We start from the raw sequence: 18,866 nt of genomic DNA on the forward strand, positions 1-18,866 counted from the left end.
TAAGAATGATTTTCATCAAACATTAAAGTTTATAATCAAATTAAATCTGAGCTATTTCTGATCAGAACTTCATTCATCATCTGCCTACAGCTCAAACTCACTGCTGGTTCTGTTCTGGTTCTGTTCTGGTTCTGTTCTGCAGGAAGTGAAGATGAAAGCAGAGAGGATGGATCTGTTGGACTGCTGGTCGGTCTCCCAGTTATCATCATTGCTGCTGCTGCTGCTGTTGTTGTTGTAGGTTTAATGATCTATAGGAGACCAGGATGTTTGCAGCAGCTTTATGGACCTCCTGCTCATCAAGCAGCTCCAGAGCATTGAAAATGTACATAATGGCTGTGTCCAAACATTCGCCCAAACCACTATTTAGGGCACTATATATCAGTGTCCCAACGTCTAGTGGATGATAAAGTAGTGGACTTGAAGTCTCCCATAATGCACCTTGAAAGCAGTGATCATAAATCGATCCGATATATCCCAGAATGCTTTGCGAGGGCTCTCCTCACAAAGCATCATGGGGTTTGCTGTGGTGGCAAGAAAGAGCAGAAATGGCGCAGGCAACGTAGTAACGTGACCAACGGACAGCGAAAAGGTGTCGATCATCTTTCTAAACAATCAGTTAACTGAGTTCACTATAAAGTCCACTATATAGTCCCCGCTCTACTTAGTGATTGAGGGGTTAGGGCAAACATTTGGACACAGCCATTGTAAAACAATCAGAAAGGGACGTGACCAAATATGACAACAGAACCCACTAAAATTTGATGGGACAAACTTAAGTTCCAGGGCTTTGAAATTTGGTACACTTGTAGATCTCCGAAATTCATGAAAAAAAGTCTCTTGGAGGTATGCCCTAAAACCCACAGGAAGTCGGTCATTTTCGGTCAAAGTTACATTTTTGGCCATTTTTCATTTTCACACGTCAGACTTTAAAAAATTCCTCCAAGGGTTTTTGAGCCATCAGCTCAAAACCTGGTCAGTACACAGTCAAGGAATAGGAGAAATTTGCACAAAATGAGTTTTTGAGTATGTTGAAGGGGCGTGGCCAGCTCGACAACAATTTTGAAATGCAATAAGTTTTACAAAGAAAAGCCCCAGTGCACCAAACTTGGCAGTATTATCCTTTTTCGTGCCAACCGCTATTGGCTGGTAAAATGATGATCAGAGAAGCTCTGCCTCCTGAAAGAAGAAACTCACAAACTCCTGGATTTTTTGAGTTACAGTCTTAAAAATCACTTCTTATAGACATTATAAAGGGCATTGGTGATTTTTTTATTTTTTTATTTAACCTTTATTTTACCAGGAAGTCCCACTGAGATTCAGAAGCTCTTTTTCAAGGGAGACCTGGCCAAGGTAGCAGCCAAACCACAGGAAGTTCATACATATTTACAACATATTACATTTTTCATAATAAAATCAGAGCAGTATGTTAAAACACATTGAGCATCTCAGGAAAAACAAGCACATATCTCCATCACTACATTCTTCATGCTTACTTTAAATTCATTAATGGACACAAGAGTTTCTAATTTGAGCTCTTAAAAGTTGTACAAGTATTTGTACTGCATCAAAGAATGTTGACGTGGCCAGACAACAATATAGGATTTCTCTTCAGAAAACGATGCCACAGTTGGTACTTTTTATGAGATATATAAAATTTGGAACATACACTATATTGCCAAAAGTATTTGCTCACCTGCCTTGACTCACATATGAGCTTAAGTGACATCCCGTTCCTAATCCATAGGGTTCAATATGACGTCGGTCCACCCTTTGCAGCTAAAACAGCTTCAACTCTTCTGGGAAGGCTGTCCACAAGGTTTAGGAGTGTGTTTATGGGAATTTTTGACCATTCTTCCAGAAGCGCATTTGTGAGGTTGCACACTGATGTTGGACGAGAAGGCCTGGCTCTCAGTCTCCGCTCTAATTCATCCCAAAGGTGTTCTATCGGGTTGAGGTCAGGACTCTGTGCAGGCCAGTCAAGTTCATCCACACCAGACTCTGTCATCCATGTCTTTATGGACCTTGCTTTGTGCACTGGTGCACAGTCATGTTGGAAGAGGAAGGGGCCAGCTCCAAACTGTTCCCACAAAGTTGGGAGCATGGAATTGTCCAAAATGTCTTGGGATGCTGAAGCATTCAGAGTTCCTTTCACTGGAACTAAGGGGCCAAGCCCAGCTCCTGAAAAACAACCCCACACCATAATCCCCCCTCCAACAAACTTTACACTTGGCACAATGCAGTCAGACAAGTACCGTTCTCCTGGCAACCGCCAAACCCAGACCCGTCCATCAGATTGCCAGATGGAGAAGCGCGATTCGTCACTCCAGAGAACGCGTCTCCACTGCTCTAGAGTCCAGTGGCGGCGTGCTTTACACCACCGCATCCGACGCTTTGCATTGCACTTGGTGATGTATGGCTTGGATGCAGCTGCTCGACCATGGAAACCCATTCCATGAAGCTCTCTGCGCCCTGTTCTTGAGCTAATCTGAAGGCCACATGAAGTTTGGAGGTCTGTAGTGATTGACTCTGCAGAAAGTTGGCGACCTCTTCGCACTATGCGCGTCAGCATCCGCTGACCCCGCTCCGTCAGTTTACGTGGCCTACCACTTCGTGGCTGAGTTGCTGTCGTTCCCAAACACTTCCATTTTCTTATAATACAGCTGACAGTTGACTGTGGAATATTTAGGAGCGAGGAAATTTCACGACTGGATTTGTTGCACAGGTGGCATCCTATCACAGTTCCACGCTGGAATTCACTGAGCTCCTGAGAGCGACCCATTCTTTCACAAATGTTTGTAAAAACAGTCTGCATGCCTAGGTGCTTGAATTTATACACCTGTGGCCATGGAAGTGATTGGAACACCTGATTCCAATAATTTGGATGGGTGAGCAAATACTTTTGGCAATATAGTGTATGTGTTGATCACCGAGACCTACAAAAAAGTCTCTTGGAGCCATGGCCTAAACCCCACAGGAGGTCGGCCATTTTGGAATTAAAGCTTCCATTTTTTGCCTTTTGCTAATAAGATATCTGAGTGAACTTGTCCAACAGTTTTCAAAAATTGTACAAAGATTTCTGCTGCATCAAAGTATGTGAGTGGCCAAGCATCAAATTCTCCCCAATGAACATCATTGTATTACAAATCGGGCATCCAAGATCAGAGGAGTGTCATATTTTCTATGAGTGATCTCACACCAGCCTTCATCACTTATAGGTGCCCTTTCGATGACATGACTTTAGCCCTGCCCCCTGGCAACAGCATGTGTCACTGCTGTATGGCCTTTCTTTTCACTCTGAATGGTTTCATGTTTATGCAGGGTCCTATTTCACAAATCAATGTGATGTTTAAATCTATTCTAAACAATGTGGGTGTGTCAGGGAGGACAAATTCTATATCTCAACATTTTGTTCATTTTTTGCTGTAAAACACATAAAGATAATCGGATTTGCTTCAAACCTAATATAAGTGAACTTTGAACCTATATAAAGAGGTTTCTCCAATGGCATGGCTGTTTTCCTCGACTGACCATGCCATGAATGGCTCCTGCAGTTACCATAGCTGTGAAGGCCACCCATGCTGCTTTCAGCTTTATTGTACATTACGTCTGCCACTCCAACCACTAGGCCATCGCTCTTATGAAGGAAAACTTAAATATGTAGGATTTATGTAACCGCGGTTCCTCTGTGTGGTACACCTATGGGTCCGATGTGCTGCTGGTGGGCCTGGATCAGTACGGGACTAGTGGACCCTCTGTTGTTCTTTCCTCCTTCTGATGGACCCGCTCTGTATTAGTCTAGTTCTGTGCTGCAAATCAACCTTCTAATGTGCATCTTTTATATTTATCTATTTATTTTTCTTAATGTATTTCAAGATGTTGAACATATTTATTATGATTATTCTGTTCAGTGTGTTTCATTATTTCTTTTTATATTTCTCCTTAAGGCAATTTGCATGAGCAGCTTCAGTGCACAGCAGCTTTTTATATGGTATATTAGTATGTATTTTTATCAAATAAAACTTTTCACACTAACTCTTTAATGTTTCCTCTTTATTTTTATCCTGCTGCTGACTGGCTTTGCTCCAATTCTCCTTGTTTACTCATTGGGTCATAGGAAAGCCTCAGACATGGTGTTTTTATGGTACAGAAAATGTCTAAGTTTACATACAAATGGAGCAAAACAAAAAGTAAATCAAAGAGATGGATTATAATCAAACCAACAGGGTGTCATCATTTATTCAGAAATATGTTGGATCCAAGCTACTGCTGTAGAAATCACACATCAAGACATCAAGGTAGATGTGTGTCTCCAAGTTCAAAGTATTTAAAACACAGAGAAAACCCACATATCTGAAACTGGATACACAGTTTCCCCTCTGGCACCTGTTGCTGCTTCCTTTGTGGTTTTGTTCTCTTTGTTTCAGTCTATAGGAGTAGAGCTCTGGCTGTTGCTAAAGCCTTCTTATTGTTCCTGCTGGAGAATCTGGACACCGATCTTCCCTCCATCGTTTTAGTAAACTGCAACACTCATGTAGGAAACAGTGATCAGCAGGACTCCCCAGATCTGAACCTGAGCGGTATTTAATTACCTGGCTTCTGGTGAAAATATGGATTGTCAATTGTTGGTGGCTTGTAGGAGAAGAAGTCACTGAGGGATATGGTCAGAATCTTTGGATTATATAATAAGCTATAGGCCTTAACAGAGGCAACTGAATCCAGGTTGTCCAGGGAAGCAGAGAGGATGGAACAGAAAGGACTTAAAGGCTCTTAAGGACTGTGCTGCAATGTCTTTTCCGGTGCTGTTTAACTGGAGCCTAGACACAGAGCAGGTACCATGGCAGTGGAAGACAACATGCATTGTGGGTACTCTCCTTTTTAGATGGCACAGGGGGGTATGTACGGCTTATATTCTTTGATTTCTCACTTCCAGAGTTTGATCTCATGGATCAAGAGCTACCTGACAGAAAAGCCACAGTACATCAGACTGGGGAAGGCTTTCTGTGGAACAGTGATGACAAGCATGGGTGCTCCTCAGGGAACTGTCCTCTCCCCGCTCCTCTTCATAGTTTATACATCAGACTTTGCCTATGTGTCACCAATATACCATATTCGGAAAACTCTGATTATAAGGCTGTAGTGAACATGTGTGAAGGAATTTATATGTGTGAAATAATTTGGACTGATCGGTGCAGGCAAAGCAGAATCTACTTCCTCATACGGCTTAGATGGTTTGATGTGGGTAGGGACATGCTTTTCCTCGTTTATCAGTCTGTTTTGGCCAGTTGGGGAAACATTATTAGCACGGACAGGAGCAGAATAAACAAGTTCATCAGGATGTGTGTGGCAGGGATGGAGAGGGAGGCAGTCTCTATTAAGAAATTGGTGGAGGGCAAAAGGACTAGAGCGATGATGAAGTCTGTAAGGGTAGCCATCCATTACACAGCACTATGGTTGCTCAGGAAACAGCCGTATTTCTATCTGTCTGTCATCTCCCACCCAGTGAGCATCATTGCTCCTGCTGAAGGTTTAGTGACAATAAACCAGGATGTTAGCAGCAGTTTTATTGACTTCCTGCTGATCAAACAGCTGCACTGACCTCCAGAACCCAGGCTTTTTAAGAGAAACGCTCTACTTGGATGAACATGTTCTTCATCATCATCCATTATTCTTACAGTTCATCAAAGCCAGTTGGTGTCCCAGCTTCTCTGTCTGCAATACATCTATTGACCACATGGAGGCAGAGTGGAGTTAGATTAGAAGCATGAGACTTTATCTGCTCAGTGAAGGAAATCCTCAGGTCCAAAAGGACACTTAACTCCAAAGGTTCTTGTTAGTTTTAAACATTTTTGGCTTAACAATGTTCTGGATGACTGAGAACCTTTAATTCTTTATTTTATCCAGTTTGTGTCAATCTTTTATTTTATTGTTTCTCCTAAAAGCTGTTTGCATTAACTTTTAATGCTATTTTATTTTATTTGTGTTTTGTGGAGAAAGTACAGTATCCCACGTATTTTATGGGTTAGTATACTTTATGTGTTTATTTCAAAACATATCTGCTATGTTTTTTATATGTTTTATTGGAGATAAACTGCTAATAATCTACTAACAACAAACCAAAGTTCAATGATTAGTGCAATAGACAGTGCTTTCAGTGCTAACTATCATAATTCCACCATCGAACCAGGACTCTGGCATGATGTCTGCAGTGTTCCTGGTGATTAATTGAATTAATTAACTTCATACACTTTCTTTTCTCTTACAATCTGTGTTTTCTGGGTTTGATGTGAAATTCTTTGCAAACTTTTCTCTCCTCAAGTATTTTGTTGTTGCACAAAGTTGACTTTCTTTCCCCAGACGAACTTTACCAGCATTAAATCTCTAAAGTCTCATCAGGATCTAGAAAAACTCATCTATATCTGATAAGGTTCTCATAACATTTGCAGTGTTGGGATAGTTTTACCCTTTTTGGAGTTTAGAAAAATTAAGAAAATAACTTCATTTATTGAAACCCCCCCCCCCCCCCCCCCCCCCAGCTTTTATCAAACTAATGAAATAAATAAAAAAATCACAGAGAAACTTAAAGGTGACATGTTTGATGATATGTCAAACTTTAATATTAAATAGTTGCTATGGTAGTCTTATATTTACTGATTGACACTAAAACACGTCATACTTTTTCAGATTAAAAACGGACGACTGATAAAACTAAGACAATAGGTCTATTGTCTAAGGAAATTTAGCTGAATTTAAAAAATGCTGAAATCAACCGTCTGCAGCCATTGCTCCTCCTTCAGGGGATTTCAAGAGGACAAAGCGTGGAGCTCCTCCTCCTGACCCAGATGGGCCTTTCAGTTGATTCCTGCAATGTGAGATCATAGATAGCCTGTTATCACAACAGGAGGGGAGGAGCAGCTTAACCACATGACTGGAGGAGGAGACATTTTAATGGTGCGCCTCACATAGGGCCTGTGTTTGAGGCAGGATATAAAGCAGTCTGTGTTTTATTTGACTGTTTTCGTTTCATATATTGCCCTTTAGTCAGGTTTCTAAAGCAGTGTTCCCCTCTGTGGTCCTTCTCGGTTTGTGAGCCTTTTACTTTTCTCCATGATAGGAACATTTTTATTATTTTATTTTATTTAAATAAGTAATAACCCAAGTCTAAGACCCTCCACCCAGCCTGCAGAAGTCCCACCTCGGGGCTCCCAGTACCCAGACGGCCTCCAAACCAGCCTCAGTAGCCCGCTGGACCGAGCCACAGGCCACACCCTTATGAGAGGAAGCTAGGGCGTGTAAACTTTTAAACAGGTTTATTTGGATGTTTTTTGTTGCCATCATGATTTAAACATAAAAAAATAGTTGTTTAGTGAACAATTGGCTTGGCTCAACCACTAAGGAAAAAACTCATTGTTTTATTGTTCCTACAAATTCCACTGGGGTATGTAAGCTTATGAGCACAACTGTATTTTAGCAGCATCTGTTCTAGATATAAACAGGACTCATCTAATGAGATGATTTTTAAATATTTACAGTATACATGTACTATGTACTACTAAACACAAAGCTGCATCAATAACACTGTACTTAATGCGTACTGTAGTAAAGAAAAACACTAATAAAGTTAAAGTACAAAAGTTTAGGTCATGAGGAGATTATTATTATTACACTGCAAAAAATGTACATTTAAGTAAGTTATTTTGTCCTAAAACGAGTTAATTTTTCTTTAAATTAGCAGGTAAGTGACACACTTGCCAATGGAATAGTACAATTTACAACAAAAAGAAGAAACCAAAACTACTGCACTGGAAAAACGATCTAGAAATAAGTAAAAATTTCTTAAATTAAGTGTATTTACCCTTAATTTGAGTAGGTAAATGAGATAGTTTGCCAATAGAATGAGTATTTTTACTCTTAAAATAAGACAATTAGATGATATGCACTTGAAATAAGACAATGCAATTGCGTTTTCTTATTTGAAGTGTAAATTGTCTTGTTCCATTGGCAAAATGCCTCTTTTACCTCCTCAATCCAAGAACAAATGCACTTATTTTAAGAAAAAATTACTTAGCTAGATTTCGATTTTTTCCAGTCTCTTATTTAAAGTGCATAATATCTAATTATATTGTTTTAAGCATAAAAATACTATTATTACCTGCTAAGATTAATTAAATACATTTACTCTAAGAAATGTTTACTCATTTCTAGTACAGCATATCTTATTCTTTAAATATTTGTATAGAAGTGAATAAAAAAATCAAACATCACACATGCAAAAGACCAGAAGACAATAATCTCACTGCAAAAAATCTAAATCTAGATAAGTCATTTTTTCTTAAAATAAGTGCATTTGTTCTTGGATTGAAGAGGTAAAAGAGACACTTTGCCAATGGAACAAGACAATTTACACTTAAAATAAGAAAACACAGTTGCATTGTCTTATTTCAAGTGTATATTATCTGATTATCTCATTTTAAGAGTAAAATTACTCATTCCATTGGCAAACTATCTCATTTACCTACTCAAATTAAGGGTGAAGACTCTTAATTTAAGAAATTTTAACTTATTTCTAGATCGTTTTTGCAGTGCTGTTGTGAAAGGAGATGTTTGCCGGATGGGAACCAGCAGCAGGATGGCAGCAGTTGAACCAGTGGACTATCTAAGAGATGAGTAGAATACCTCTGGTTCTTTTAACTCTGAAAAAAAAAACACAGAAGATGAAAGTGAACAGACGGAGGAAAAGGTTCAAAAGTTTAATGACAGAGAATCTAGTTTATTACTGATATGTTTCAAAACACTGTAAACATCTAAAGGAGACTAAGAACATTACAGTTAGTCTAACACAAGTCACATCTGCAGTGGAGTTTCTGCTCCTTTTTAATGTTTGTCACATTGAAACAGAGGCAGGACCAAGTCATTGTTGAGCGAGTCTCATGTCTTTCTGCTGTCCATTCCTGAGTAAAGATGCAGAAGTCAGAGAAGAGCTTCAAGTCAAAACAGGGAACTAAAGGCAAGTTTCAATTCTTTAGATTCAAATTACAAATCCTTTCAAGTTTGTTTTGAACAAAGTGGAATGATATCCATCCATCCATCCATCCATCCATCCATCACATAAAATTTTGGGGAGATGCCCTAGAGTGTCTGCTGAAGGGGTGGAGTCACATTTGCATTCACTGCGACACACATGCAGACGACCTGGTTTCTGAGTATAAATCAGCCTTAAAACTGAGCATGCATGCAGCAACTGTGGATAGAAAAGGCTCCATTTAAGCAGGAAGGAAAAGTCCAGCAGAAGGAAGCTCAGTAAGAGTGGCCTTCCTCCTCTGAGGCATGATATGATGGGTGGGTGAGCACAAAAGAAGCAGAGGAGCATTTCAACAGTCTGTATAGATAAGTGTTTCTGTCTTGTTCAGACCTGTTCTACTTGTGATCACCTATGAATATTCGCTTACTTTGGATTCAATTTTCCACCCATTGGGGTCACTTACATGAAGTAATATCAAATTTGGGCTCATGCCTAAAATCTGACACGTTAGACTGAGGGATCCTTGGTACACCCATTCTATATTATATTAGCAGCAAAGACCAGTTGTTTGAATGGAGAATTCTTATTAGCTGTGCAGTGAGTGAGCCAAACTGTCCTAGATAGCGTCAACCTTCAGTATGTGATGGTGACACAGTAATAATTTCAGTCACATTTTTATTTTTATTTGTTGAAGCAAAAGATTATGATAAAAACAAATGCTAATGCAAGAAAAATTCACAGCTCAGATGTTTTTTTTTAAGGGTAAAACCAATTTTTTTGGTTTGATGCATATAAAAAACTGGGTTGGTTGACCTTTAGTGACCTCTGGAAGTTTCCATTAATATTTCTAAACAATAGTAGCACAAATAAAAACATTTGCTGCACCGTAGCTCACACATTTGGCACCATTTTAATTTAATATGAAGGTATATTCAGCTTTGAACTTCTATTAATAGCTATAAAACAGAAGCAGCACCATAAAAAAATACCCTCAAAAACCATTAAAATATAAATGAATCGATTGATACTAATTTTGTGTGATTTGAAGTACAGTGTGGGCTTGGTTGACCTTTGGTGACCCCTGGAAGCTTTCAATAATATCTTCAAAAGAACAGCTGCAAAAATGAAAATTTAAAAAATGTTTAGCCCATGTTTTTACCCAGTTGCCTTACCCCATGTTGGCTTTCAGCAATGGAGGAGCCATCAGGTGGGTCCTATCAGTTTGTTTAGCAATCCTAAACACAGTGGTTCAGTCGACCTCCAGAAAGGAGGAATTTTGCATCTGTAACAAGCCCAGTACTTCTCTGCTAATGCTAATGCCATAACAGAGGCGGTTATATCTCAATTGGAACTGAGAGACAATTAGAAGGCTCATTTGAACAGGCTCCAGTCTTACAAGCTTCTACTTTGAGGCACCATCTTTCAATACACCTTTATATGGGTTAATACTACAGTATATTAAGTAAATGTTAATTAACTCCATATAAACAATTAATACAACAAAATTTTTTATATTATTCCATATCAGTTTGAGGAGATGGTCGGGGTCTAAGGAACTGACGACTGGGTTTCTGAGTTTTAATGCGTCATACTGAGCTCGCTTAATGACACTGTAAACACCTGCAGACAGGCCGCATATTTAATACCCTCATATACATCCTCGCTCACGCTGCTCAGCCAGAGGTTTGCTTCTTACCACCAATGTTTTGATTATTAAAACCATTTTAAACTGTAGGCAGGAAGCGGTACGATCGAGTGGTGTCGGTCTCTAGGCAACCGTGACAGCAGAAAACAAAGAGCTGAGGAGGTCCTGCTTAGATTCTGCAACGCATTTTAGCTACTTTCGAGTGTTGATGTGTGAATGACAGCCATGTGTGTCACACATTTATAGAAATACAGAACAAGATGCTTTCCTTTTTGGTTAAATGCTGATTGGGAAATGAATCTGCCCTAATGGTGTATCCATATTTCAAAGGACAGACGGCAAACCTAGCCTAGTGCTTCTATGTTTCTTCTTAAACTTCAGGAGAACTTGAACTGTTATTATTTCATTTCTTCTAAATAATGAAACACATTAGCAGACATGACCCCATGTACAAGAAATTATATTTAATAGTTCTACATCAAAACACCAAATTCCTTTTGCAATGTTAAATGCTGAACTTAACAAACAGCAGGAAGGGGTTTTTTCTTACGTCTATGAACGATAATCAGAAAATCTCCCCATTTTCTATAACTGACACCCAGCAACCACAAGGCTTTTCATATCTATTTATATAAATGGTAACACTTCACCAAAAAAGAAGTAGCTACACTCTCACACTATCTGCTACAATCTCACTATGCAGCTCAGACAAGTTTCTGCACACAGAGACCATGAGAAAGAAGATGAACGTTTTTGATTCAAAGTAAAACTGATCTTTGTTTTGATGCAGCCTTGAAAGGGTAGATTTTTTTTGGCTCTAATGGCTTCAGGTAGTTTTTTCGTTTGTTTGTTTTTTGTTAGTATTTTTTTCCTGGCAAGGAAACAACAGCTTTAAAATAAATGAACTTTCTCCATACAAAAGCTCAGGGAAAAGGACTGCAGCATGTTTTCCTGCAGAAATCAGAACTTATACAGACCCATGAAACAGGGATGGTTGATGTGGACTTGAACATTCATCGTGAGCTCAAAAAGTGGAAATAAAATGGGCATGATCCTTTTGCATAATGAATCCTCTGCAATTGTCTAATAATATTACATAAATACAAATACTATATTTAAATTCCCATTGCTACAGCCTGGTTAGCTTAGCCACCTAGCAGTCAGACAGCCCGTCTGCAGGGCTCTGCCTCTCAGAACACATACAGATGCATATCTAAAGGCTTATAATCTTGATGAACTGACTGCAAAGGTCAGGTGTTAAAGTTAGTTAAGTTTAAGGCTTAATTGATTGAGGATTTTAAATAACATTTTCTAAATACTGAGTCTTACGCTTTTACTTTTAACAAAATGGCCTCAAACTTCAAGAAGGAAATTCTCACCTCTTCTTCTTGGGTTGTTTTCCTGCAGTTTGATGCTGATCTGTCCGTAATGAATATCCTCTGTTCTAACTGCTGCATAAACAGCTTCTAGATCACGGTCTGTAAAATATAATATAGACAGTATAGGGGAGTAAGACTCAAACAGTTCATTAAAAAAGGTATTATGGCAGCATTGCTGCTGTAAATTTAGCAAAAATCTAAATCCATTTCTCTTTGCATGCCTTGGGGGCTCTTCTCAAGAAAAAAAATGGGTCGATGAGAGCATTGGTTGAACTACCATCTACACCTCACACCTAAAAATATTCAGAGACAAAGTGACCTAGCTGCCATGTTTCTGGAGTATGGCAGGAAGACAGAAGTTGTAACCATGTCAGCAGCAGTCCTAACCACCACTCCACCATGCCGCCGCATTTAGGATCCAACCACCATTAAAACCAAAATAGGTCAACGATACAAGAATAAATCAATAGTTTATTCCAATTCTCTGGCAGTCGAACCTTTAAGCCTGTTCAGCCAATCAGCATTAAGCATAATAAAACTGAGAAGAATAAAGATTAACAAAGATAAGATCTAACTGACATGATTCTTTATATCTTAATTTTCTCATAGAAATACAACAATTGTAGCCTATATATTGAAATACAGATCATTACCTGGATTATTTAGATTGTAACGAATCATTTTCATGGTTATTAAACCTTTAACATTAACTGAGCCATTAATTGAGCTCATTGGTCTTTCAAGTGTTGCATTAAAAGCTATTAATGGACATATCAGTGAGCTCTTTGCTTTGCATGCTGCTCTCTGCTCTCTTAGGGGAAGTGGAGGTAGTGAAGATGCTGTGAGGTGGAAACTCTGTGGTTATCTATACTTTCCTGTTTTTAATAAAAGCATTTCAGCTAAAGGACCAGGAAATGTCTGCCTGTAAAGCTGATATACGCAGCAAAAAAAAACACATAATATCTGATTAGAAGCTGCAAACAAAGTTAATTACTGGTAAGAACTGCAGATTTTCTCAGTCACTGTTGAATCATCTTTGAAATTAGGAGTCAAAAAAAAAAATCCGTAAGCACTTATGAGCCCCAGTGCATGCTGGTCCTATACCAGTATCTCTACTATATAATGATTCCACAGTTCTTATTAAATTACATATACATTTAGGTAAAAGCAAACAAAAAATGCATTTATGTAATCATTAACCTAAAAATAGAAGGCATCAATACCTCTATAATAAACTTACCAAAACAAAAAGTCATGAAGTCACAATACGTGGCAGGAAAGAAAGAGGTAGGAAAGGAAGCAGGATGCTTCCCAAAAATTGCTCTTTTAACTTAGGGAGCCCAAAATGCATCTATTTGGTACTAAGGAGCTATACGCTTTCCCACAATCCTTTGCGGACATGTGGCCCACCTTATCAAGTTTAACTTCTCTGGGGCACATGTTAATGCCCACACCTTCATATGTTCTGGGTTTTATAATGTTCACAACATTTGGCCCCCTTTTAGTATTTTACTGCTGAAACTATGAAAGGTGCAGGAACGTTAGGTATAGAGGCTATAATGTTTCCTCCATCACCTCTGCTTCCATTAGCCTCCGGGTTGTGGGCGCGCCCCGCTCTATGTTTGGCTGTACGTTTAGCTGTCCTTGAGCTGGTGATCTGATAACACCAACAGTTTCTGATTGCCAACATTACATTCAGAATAAATAATTCTTTGTTTTACTGCAGATTTTTGGATCTAGACCCAGATTAAAAGGCACATAGACCTCAGGTTTCCCTCTCACAGCTTAAATAAGATACAGATGTTTCCTTCTATTTTCATGAAATACTTTCCTATGTCTTTTTGATATTTTGAGATTTTGCTACACTTTTATAAAGAACTATTGGATTTTCATTGCACTAATATTAAGTCAATATGGGGGGATTTGAAACGTTCAGTGGTCGTCGTGCATGAAACATTGAAACCATTTCTTTCTGTAGGAGGTGTTCCTGCCTGAGCTGCAGTTTGGCCATTAGACTAAAATACAAAAACAGGAAGCTAGAGGGTCACAGAGCTCGTTTACCACAAACCACAAAAAACAGTCCTGCAGTCAAACACCTTATATCATCTCACAGAGTAGATTTAAACATCTGATAATAGATGAAGGTTTATACCACATTATTAAAAGGTTTCAGAGAAATATGTTTGTAGTTAAGGTGCACTGATGAAGTTATGGAGAATACATGATCTAGTTTGACATTAGATATTTTGTAATTATCTGTGACATAAAATCCCAAGAATGTAAACAAAGTTCAATACAAACATAGAAAAATTAAACAAAAAAAATGCAAACAGCCATTTTTACCGTTTTTTGGTTCTTTCCTCCGTTGTTTAGGGTCTAATATTCTGAAGTCACTGTACGTGACACCGTCCTCTCCAGCTTCCTCTTTATCACCTGAAATAAACCATGAAAGGTGAAACTTTTAAGGTTGTGTGGAAGTGGGAATAAAAGGGTAAAAAATAAAATAAATACCAAAATGAAATAACTTTGAATAAAAACTTCCTGTTTGTTGCAAACCTGAACATCCACAGGATTCTGTCTCACCTCTATGCTTCCTGTTAATGTGTCCTCTCAGCAGTAAACCCAACAAGATCAGCAAAACCACAATACTGACAAACACCACAGACAAGAGGACGAATGGAAACACGGAGCCTGGAGAGGAACCAGGAGGGTTTGATGTTTCTGAAAAATAATAAAATTAAATAAAAGTTTATATATATATATATATATATATATATATATATATATATATATATATATATATATTTTATTTATTTTTTTCTAAATACATCCCAGTCAGTAAAGGTCTTCACCTGTCGCTGAGGTCCAGTTGGATGGAGAGGATGGGATGGATTTCTCTAAAAAATAAAAATAAAATAAATTTCATATTTTTGGAACTAAGTCTAAAGTTAGAGAAGCTGCTGACCTTCAACATAGATCCAGCTGGATGGAGACTCTCCATGACCACTGATGTTACACCTGTAGAGGCCTTCATCAGAGCTGGTCACATGGTGGAGGGTCATGTGACCTCTGCGCTCAGTCCTGATGAGGGAGCCATCTTTATAGAAAGCAGCTGGGAGGTTGGAGGGAGTGGTCTTTGTTAGACAGCTCAGAGTGACGTCATCTCCCTCCATCACAGGGAGGACAGGACTCTGCAGGATCACTGATCCACCTCAACACAGAGACAAACTACAGCATTTCATCCATTTCCACACAGCTTCATCAACACTAACTCCACAGTCTGATCTTACCAGTGACAGTGAGCTGGATGCTGCTGCTGGCTGCTCCCTCTCTGGACGACCAACACCAGTAAACTCCACTGTCCCAATGGAACATCACACTGATGTTACAGGTAGATCCAGCTGGTTTCCCCCATCCATCTCCACACTGTTTCCTGGTTTCTCTGGTTGTGTTCCTCCATACAGTCCATCCAGCAGAGCTGTTGTTCTCCTCACAGCTCAGAGACACAGAGTCTTTTGTAAAGAACTGAGATCTGCTGGGACTCACAGTCAGAGCAGCTGGAAGGACCGAAAGAAGAAAAGTGCTGAATATTTATTTATTTAACATAAAATCAAAGAGTTAAAATAATGTTAATCATTAAAGACCTCCTAAGATACTTCATAGTCCACCTATTTAATTCATGCCTATTTGTTAAATGAATAAATAATAACTAATTTAATTCACTGACCTTGGTTTGTCGTGAAGCACAGTAGTAAAAAATCACCTAAAAGTGAAGAAAGCTGTTTATCTGTCTGGTTTACACTTATGTTAATAAAACACACTTTGGATTGATTGATTTCATACTGATGGTTCGATAGCTAACATACATTCAGACTGCGTCTACATAGATCCAAAAAACATACATCCCTCATTAAAAGTCTAATGAATATCATAGATAACTGTGTGGGTCGTGCAGTATGGATGTGGATAGTTGATAATATCCTGGGTTTAGAGGTGGCTTAGCTTTTTGCTCTCTTACACTGTCTGGTATCCTAGTAAAATATTTTACAATAAAGGGTTCTATTATGTTTTACCTAATTATTAGCATAAAGCTATTTAGTGTTTTCACTGATGCAAAGAATGAGAAACTTCATTAGAAAACAACATAGAGATAATAAAAATGCCTTTGGTTGAACATTTTAGGCTTTACTCTAATAACCTCTCTGTTAGCTGTAGGCTGATTGGTAGGATGCTAATGTTCCCATGAATTTAGTCATAATTTCTATAGACTGCTGTTAGTTTTTTTCTTCCACACTGTTTACATTTGATCACTGCTGCACTTTAAGGAATGGAAATGTTCTGAAAACTGTACAACATGAAATTTTGTTTTGTATACACTCTGTGTATATAAAATTACAATAAAAGTTGTCTAAGTCAATGACTTAACAAGTTAAGTTTGCTAAAATGATGAATAGATACTGTACGAATACTAAATGGAGATTCTATTATATCCTATCATCCAGCAGACTGTTCTTTGATTTATTCTGCAGGTCTTTGTTATATTAACTGAATGCTTTGCATTTTAGATTTACTGTAAATTTTTTTTCTTGTTGGCTCTTATGTGCAGCCATAACATGGCTGGTCTCTGACGCACCGACTCTCGGACATTTCTACAAGATGGCAGATTATAGTCCAGTAATCCAGTTCCAGTTGGACTAGCAGTAACTCTCTTCTTATTCTTGTGTTAAGGGCTGATTATCAAGTGTGGTTTTCTCATAATGAGAGTCCGTCTCACTGGTAGCTTTTAAGGAGCCGTATTTAAGGTGTCTTTGCACTTGTTTTGCTGCATTCAGACTTTTTATGGAACAGATGTTGAACTCGGAAACAAAATAGATGTTATAAAAAAAACAAATAGAAAGAGTTAAACCTTACAGAGCAGGCAATGCAGAGCTGCTCCATCCATTATGTCGTCTGATGGCAAAATACAAAGATTAAAAAACATGACTTTGTCAAAAACATGAACGCAAAACAAAGAAAAAAATTAAAAACCTTTGCCTGAGATTTCCTTAATGAAAGCCCAGACTGTCATCTTAAAGCTTATATTTCTCATATATTATTTTTTTGTTTTACTTAAATGCTAATAGACCTACCTTTACCCAAACACGCTTAATCCCAAGTGGGGTCGCGAGGTGCCTATCTCCAGCTGTCAATGGGCGAGAGGCAGGGTACACCCTGGACAGATGGCCATTCCATCACAGGGCAACACAAATAATCATTCACACACACACTCACACCTAAGGAGAATTTTAGAGAAGCCAATTTACCTAACAGTCATGTTTTTTGGACTGTGGGAGAAAGCCAGAGTACCTGGAGAGAACCCACATATGCTCAGGGAGAACATGCAAACTCCCCAGGCCAGGAATCAAACCCAGAACCTTGTTGCTGCAAGGCAAGCCCTTAACTATCTATAACTACCTTAACTATCAACAACTTATGATTAATAAAGAATTCAACTATTGACTTTGTAGTTACATTTTGATGTTACAATGAAATCATCATATAAACACACAGAAGCTGTTTTACTCACAAATTGATCTGTGTTGAGTCGGTTGGTCCTTCTTGTTGTGTTTCCTCTTGAAAGAGAATGAGGGGAACCGCTAAAGGACGGGTTTAGGTGACTGTGAGGGGCCGTATGGGGGTTTGTGTGACACTGTGTGTTTTTGTGGTTGTGGGTGGGGGCTTCTAAAGGAGGAGTGCACCTCTGTCTGTGTTTCATGCAGGAAGAGTCAGCAAGATGTCGATGCTGGTTGCTCTTTAGATCAACACGTTTGTTTTAGAAAGTTTTTTTGGTAGATTAAAAGGACTGAGGATTCTGGAACTATCATTTGTAATCTAGTCATAATAGCTTTACTAGTAGCATCACTACCAGTAAAGTTGTGTATTAGTGGCAATTTACTTATTGATTAAATGTGAAAAGGGCTTTCCGCACAACCCTGTTATGCTCTGACATTTAACTTTTTCTATTTGGGGTTGTTTTGTTTGTTTGCATTTTGTTTTCTAAATAGTAAGAATGAAAAATACTGTCAATAGATTTTTTTTAGAGATTATTTGAGGTCTGACTTAAATATTAAGTTTAGGTATGAGTAGTGAGAATGATCTCATTAATCTTTTAGTCGCATTATGTGATGGGTCACAGAATATGGGGTAAGACTTTAGAATATAGAACAGTATTCAACTTTATTATCATTACACTGTCACAAGTAGATAGCATGTAACCCATCCCTTTGGGGAGCAGTGGGTTGCCTTTGAGCAGTGCCAGGAGAGCAGTGTCGGGTTAAGGGTCTTGCTCAGAGACCCAGAGTGGCAGTCTGTAGGGCTTCAACTCAGGACCTCTGGGATCAAAGCATAATGCCCTAACCACTAGGCCTCCTCTCTCCAAGGACTTGTTAGGCTCAGAACAAAAGTCTCCAGTTATTTTGGAGGGTGTGCTTTGGTGGTGCAGTTGTTAGTGCACAACCCATGTGGCTCGTTTTTATGGACAGTAGACTGACAAGAAAGGGGGTATGAGAGAGGGGGAAAGACATGCGGGAAAGGACCACAAGCCAGATTAGAACCCGGGTCGGTTCGAAAAGTAGTGATGCTACGTGTCGGGCGACCCAGAGGTGGTGCAAATGTTACTGAAACATTCCCATCAAATAATAAACAAAGCTGCTCATCTCAGGTTTAAACCGAACAAGTTAATCTGCCCAAGGCAAACCAGCCTGTAGTCATAGATCAGCCGGTTTTGTCATAAACCTGATAAAACTGAGAATTTGCTCAGAGATGAACAGCAGCATACCCCTCT

General features: G+C 38.8%; 1 protein-coding gene across 1 annotated transcript; it reads right to left on the reverse strand.

Moving 5' to 3' along the window:
• Positions 1 to 8,567: 8,567 nt before the first annotated feature.
• LOC119798315 lies at positions 8,568 to 16,690 on the reverse strand. Its single transcript, XM_038307724.1, has 8 exons — positions 16,677 to 16,690; positions 15,334 to 15,626; positions 15,009 to 15,254; positions 14,896 to 14,940; positions 14,627 to 14,764; positions 14,387 to 14,476; positions 12,044 to 12,142; positions 8,568 to 8,690 (listed from the first exon to the last, which is right to left on the reverse strand). The coding sequence occupies exons 1-8, from the start codon at positions 16,688 to 16,690 to the stop codon at positions 8,650 to 8,652; spliced, it is 966 nt and encodes a 321-aa protein (XP_038163652.1). The 3' UTR covers positions 8,568 to 8,649.
• Between the last annotated feature and the right edge of the window lie 2,176 nt (positions 16,691 to 18,866).

The sequence above is a fragment of the Cyprinodon tularosa genome, unplaced genomic scaffold (assembly GCF_016077235.1).
Source record: "Cyprinodon tularosa strain WSP-4 unplaced genomic scaffold, ASM1607723v1 ctg1167, whole genome shotgun sequence".
NCBI lineage: Eukaryota > Metazoa > Chordata > Actinopteri > Cyprinodontiformes > Cyprinodontidae > Cyprinodon > Cyprinodon tularosa.